General features: G+C 47.0%; 1 protein-coding gene across 1 annotated transcript in view; it reads right to left on the bottom strand.

Moving 5' to 3' along the window:
* Positions 1-5,892, bottom strand: part of kif13ba (kinesin family member 13Ba) — a 91,709-nt gene that overhangs the window by 8,574 nt on the left and 77,243 nt on the right. Inside the window, 2 exon segments of the mRNA XM_061669945.1 lie at positions 4,459-4,518; positions 5,299-5,429. Of these exon segments, the coding sequence (XP_061525929.1) occupies positions 4,459-4,518; positions 5,299-5,429 (191 nt within the window).

Raw genomic sequence — 5,892 nt, 5'->3', positions numbered from 1 at the left:
TTTATAAAATTGTAAATGAACAACTTTTCCTTGAAATTGTATGAAGTATTTTTTTAAGCAAATTATATTTGTAAAAATGTATAACTTTTTTCTTTTAATAGAACTTTTTCTTTGTTTTTCTTGTAATTTTATGCAATTCTTTCCAACGTACAACATTTTAACATACCAACAATCCTTGTAAATTTACAAATGAGCATAGATTGACTTTTCTTTTTCTTTACAAATATATTAGGTACAAATTTTTTTCCTAAAAAAAATGCATGACTTAATTCTTGAACATTAAAAACCGTCTGCGATTGGCTGGGGAGCGGGTGTACCCCCCCTACCGCCCAAAGATAGCTGGCATAGGCTCCAACAGCCCGTGACCCTCGTGAGGATAAGCGGTAAAGAAAATGGATGGATGGATTAAAAAACGTTACTCATAATTTTATGACTAATATCTGAATTCACAATTAATTTCTTGGAATTTTATGACTATTCTCAAATTTTTGTTTTTCTTGCAATACTATACGATCCAAGGATCGTATAGTAAGTTATCTGGGGCTTTATGCCCCTGGTAGGGTCACCCATGACAAACAGGTCCGAGGTGAGGGCCCAAACAAAGCACGGCTCAAAGACCCCTTATGAATGACGACAAACAATGGACTCAATTTTCCCTTGCCCGGACGCGGGTTACCGGGGCCCCCCTCTGGAGCCAGGCCTGGAGGTGGGGCTCGAACGCGAGCGCACGGTGGAAAGGGTCGAAAGGGTAACGTGGGTCCCCCTTCCCATGGGCTCACCACCTGTGGGAGGGGTGAGAGGGGTTGGGTGCAGTGTGAGCTGGGCGGTGGCCGAAGGCAGGAACCTCGGCGATCTGATCCCCGGCCATTGAAGCTGGCTCTCGGGACGTGGAATGTCACCTCTCTGGCAGGGAAGGAGCCCAAGCTGGTGTGTGAGGTCGAGAAGTTCCGACTAGACTTAGTCGGGCTCGCCTCCACACACACCTATGGGTCTGGTACCAGTCCTCTCAAGAGGGGTTGGACTCTCTTCCAATCGGGAGTTCTCCACGGTGAGAGGTGTTGAGCAGGTGTGGGTAAGCCACCCGGCTTGGTGCATGTATGTTGGGGTTCACCCCGGTGGAGGAGAGGGTAGCCTCCCTCCGCCTTCGGGTGGGGGGACAGGGCCTGACTGTTGTTTGTGCCTATGCACTAAACAGCAGTTCAGAGTACCCACCCTTTTTGGAGTCCTTAGAGGGGGTGCTGGAGAGCGCTCCCGCTGGGGACTCCATCGTTCTGCTGGGGGACTTCAAAGCTCACGTGGGCAATGACAGGGAGACCTGGAATGGTGTGATTGGGAGGGACTGCCCCCCCCCCGAGCAGAACCCGAGCGGTGTTCTGTTATTGGACTTCTGTGCTCATCACGGATTGTCTATAACGAAACCCACAAGGATGTCCACACGTGCGATTGACACCAGGTCACCTTAGACCGCAGTTTGATGATCGACTTTGCGGTCGCATGTCCTTGGACACTCGGGTGAAGAGAGGGGCGGAGCTGTCAACTGATCACCACCTGGTGGTGGGTTGGCTACGATGGTGGGGGAAGATGCCGGTCCGACCTGGTAGGCCCAAACATATTGTGAGGGTCTGCTGGGAACGTCTGGCAGAATCCCCTGTCAGAAGGAATTTCAACTCCCAACTCCGGCAGAATTTCACCCACCTTCAGAGGGAGGCGGGGGACATTGAGTCCAAGTGGACCATGTTTCGTGCCTCCATTGGTGAGGCGGCCAACCGGAGCTGTGGCCGTAAGGTGGTTGGTGCCTGTCGTGGCAGCAATCCCCGAACCCGTTGGTGGACACCAATGGTGAGGGATGCCCGTCAAGCTGAAGAAGGAGTCCTATCGGGCCTTTTTGGCCTGTGTGACTCCTGAAGCAGCTGATGGGTACCGGCTGGCAAAGCGGAATGCAGCTTTGGTGGTTGCTGAGGCAAAAACCCGAGCGTGGGAGGAGTTCGGTGAGACCATGGAGAAAGACTTCCTGACGGCTTCCTTGAAGCCGTCAGGAAGTGGCCTGTCATTTGGCAGTGTGGCCTGTCATTTGGCGTCTCAGGAGGGGGAAGCAGTGCACCATCAACACTGGGTATAGTGGGCATGACGAGCTGCTGACCTCGACTCGGGACGTTATGAGTCGGTGGGGAGAATACTTCGAAGACCTCCTCAATTCCACCGACATGCCTTCCCACGAGGAAGCAGAGTCTAGGGTCCCTGAAGCAGGCTCTACTATCTCTGGGGTTGAGGTCACAGAGGTGGTTAAAAAGCTCCTCGGTGGCAAGGCCCCAGGGGTGGATGCGATTCACCCAGAGTTCCTAAAGGCCCTGGCTGTCCTGGTTGACACGCCCTCTGCAACATCGCATGGACATCGGGGACAGTGCCTCTGGATTGGCAGACTGGGGTGGTGGTTCCCCTTCTTAAAAAGTGTGTGTTCAACTAAAGGGTGTGTTCAACTTCAGGGGGATCAAACTCCTTAGCCTCTTTGGTAAGGTCTATTCAGGGGTGCTGGAGAGGAAGGTCCGTCGGGAAGTCGAACCGCAGATTCAGGAGAAGCAGTGTGGTTTTTGTCCTGGCTGCGGAACAGTGGACCAGTTCTACACCCTCGGCAGGCTCCATGAAGGTGCATGGGAGTTCGTCCAACCAGTCTACGTTTGTTTTATGGACTTGGAGAAGGGGTTCGACCGTGTCCCTCGGGAGTGCTGTGGGGGGTCCTTCGGGAGTATCGGGTACCGAACCCCGTGATACGGGCTGTTCGGTCCCTGTACGACCGGTGTCAGAGTTTGGTTCACATTGCCGGCAGGAAGTCGGATTAATTTCCGGTGAGGATTGGACTCCGCCAAGGCCGCACTTTGTCACCGATTCTGTTCAGAATTTCTAGGCGCAGCCGATGCGTACAGTGGGTCCGGTTTGGTGGCCTCAGTACTGCTTCTTGCAGATGATGTGGTTCTGTTGGCTTCATCAAGCCGTGATCTCCAACTCAATGGAGCGATTCGTAGCCGAGTGAAGCGGTTGGGATGAAAATCAGCACCACCAAATCTGAAACCGTGGTCCACAGTCGGAAAAAGGTGGAGTGCAGTCTCTGGGTCATGGATGAGAGCCTGCCCCGAGCGGAGGAGTTCAAGCATCTTGGGGTCTTGTTCATGAGTGAGGGAAGAATGGAACGAGATATCGACAGGTGGATCGTGGAGCGTCTGCAGTGATGCAGACTTTGTATCGGGAGGAGACCCCGGGGATGACCCAGGACACGCTGGAGAGACTATGTCTCCCGGCTCCTCAGGATCCCCCCGGAAGAGCTGGATGAAGTGGCTGCAGAGAGGGAAGTCTGGGCTTCCCTGCTAAAGCTACTGGCCACACAACCTGACTTCAGATAAGTGGAAGAAAATGGATCAATTGATGGTCTATAACTATCCTTTATATATATATATATATATATATATATATATATATATATATATATATATATATATATATATAAAACGTTTTGCAGATGATGTGGTTCTGTTGACTTCATCAAGCCATGACCAACTCTCACTGGAGCGGTTTGCAGCAGAGTGTGAAGCGGCTGGGATGAAAACCAGCACATCCAAATCTGAGGACTATAACTATTCTTGTACATTTTCTTCGCATATTTTTTTCTTATTTAAAATGAGGATTTTTTTCAAATGTACAATAATTTGGAAAATTGTCATAAAATGTCCTCTTTTTCATAATAGTGCTACTGTTCTCACAGAACTAAACTTTATAATTGTAAAAACGCCGACTTTTTTCTGAGAAAACAATGAATTACGGGAGTTGCGTCTGCTCAAACGACAGCATGTTTTCCTCTTATACAAAAACAACAATAAAAATTCATATTTAGCAATGGCCAATAAAAACAGAAAAATATTGTACTTAATTAATAGATTCCTGGATTCTGAAACTGCATTTGGGATTAGTCTTTGAAGTTGGTAATAGTGAAAAATTAAGTGAAACAGACAATGATTGCAGTCAATTCTTTTCCAGAATGAGAGCGCTTAAAGAGGAGGATGCTATTCATGTGGCACAGCTTGAAGCAGGCATCAGATGCAGGTGGAGATGAGCCTGGCTCAAGTTGGAGGCCAAAACAAAAAAGCAAAGAAATGTGGCAAATTTAATTTCAATCCTAAATTTGTTCATCAACATGTACTTGAGCGGCGTAAATAAATGTTTTTCTGCGTGAAGAATTTTTTTTAAAATTTTGCCTTATTGTAATTTTCAATCTTCCAGATTACTTAATTTATGTTAAAATCAAAAACATTCTCTGCGGGAGCCCGGGGGATCCCCCCCAGACCACCCAATTGTTTTTTTTTTTTTTTTTTTGGTCACCTTTTTCATGCCTTTGATGTTTGCATGTCTGAAAAGAGGGTGACAAAATAAGACAACAAAAGTGGGCAGTTAGAAGAAGCACATCCTCACCGTGTCCACCTTGACTCTGTATTCGTCCCCCCCTGGTGGCGACATGATGCGCGGCATGTGCTGTGAACAGAATAAAAAAGACAAACGTCAGGTTGGCAGACTGGCGCAAGAGTTCTCAAACTTTTAAGGTCCAGGGACTCCTTACAGGAGACACATTTGTCTTTTTTTTTAACTCTTGCTGAAAAACTCCCCGACTCACTGTTTTTGGCTAAACCTTGTTTAATATCGCATCTTAGTGCTGAGGAACTACGTTGAAAAAAAGTTTGTTTCATTGAAACAGGCCCTAGGAAAAAGTAGTGCTTTGCCGGCATCTACAGGCAGCTGGAAAACTTTCAACTATTCAGGCTTGCTCCCTTTCCCCCACAAATAGTGGGAGAACACGCTACCCCTAAATGCCATAGGAATCAAAAAGCTGTAACGTTACGATAAAATGTTTTTTAGAGGAAACATTTTTCAGGAAAAAAAAGTCTCGAGCTTTACAAGAACAAAGACATTTTGTTGACATAAAAAGTTGTACTCTTAACAGAATACAAGGTTATTTTTCGACACTAAAGTTGTAATATGATAGTCAAAGTTTATGAGGGACTTAATTCAAAAATCAGACCTTATTCTCGAAATATTGTATAGAAAAAGATGCCTTCATTCTATTAAAAAAAATTTGGATTAAAAAAAAAAACCAACACTCCAAAGATAGGCATTTTACTCCTGTAATAATGTGCCTTTTTCTTCTTTAAAAAGACATTAATGCAGGGATGTCAGATTTATGTGATGATAAGTTCCAAGTTTGAGAGCCGCTGGTCTTGTGGAGGAGGAGAAAGCGCGGCTGCCATCTTTGCCCACCTGTTGGCCGTGCAGCGACGGTCTCAGCTCCTTCTTATCATCGCGTGCCGGAAACAAAGACTTGAGCAGTTTGGGCATCTGCGGAACCAGCGCCTTCACTGAAAGATAAGAGGCAGCAAGTCCTGAACGACCTGAGGGGGGACGGGGAGAAGGAGGACGAGGAAGGAGGCAAGGAATCAAGGAGGCAGAGGAGGTGCGAAAGATTAGGTTGAGAAGTTGAAGAACATGGCAAAAAGACTGGGGGGGGGGGGGGGGAAAGCACTTCGAACAATGAAATTGTAGATTTGGGCATAAACGTGAAAAGCATCTTCATTCAACAACACTTGGAAAAACCTGCGAGAGGGTACGACTGAATTGGAACCGGCATCATGTCGAATGTCGGCATTTATTTGTTGACCCTTATTCCAGAAGAATCACATGCCTCAATAGGGGACAAGGAGGAGGAGAAGAAGAGAGAGGAAAAAGATGAATGGAGAAAAAGAAAAAAAACAATGAGAGCAAGTGACGCAGCAACGATAACAAGCGGTGCAAGGAAGAACATAAAGGAGAGAAGAGAAGAGGAAGGTGAATCGAAGGAGAAAGTGGAAGGACTGG

This window comes from Phycodurus eques, chromosome 2 (assembly GCF_024500275.1).
Source record: "Phycodurus eques isolate BA_2022a chromosome 2, UOR_Pequ_1.1, whole genome shotgun sequence".
NCBI lineage: Eukaryota > Metazoa > Chordata > Actinopteri > Syngnathiformes > Syngnathidae > Phycodurus > Phycodurus eques.
This window is presented reverse-complemented; position numbering and strand designations above follow the sequence as displayed.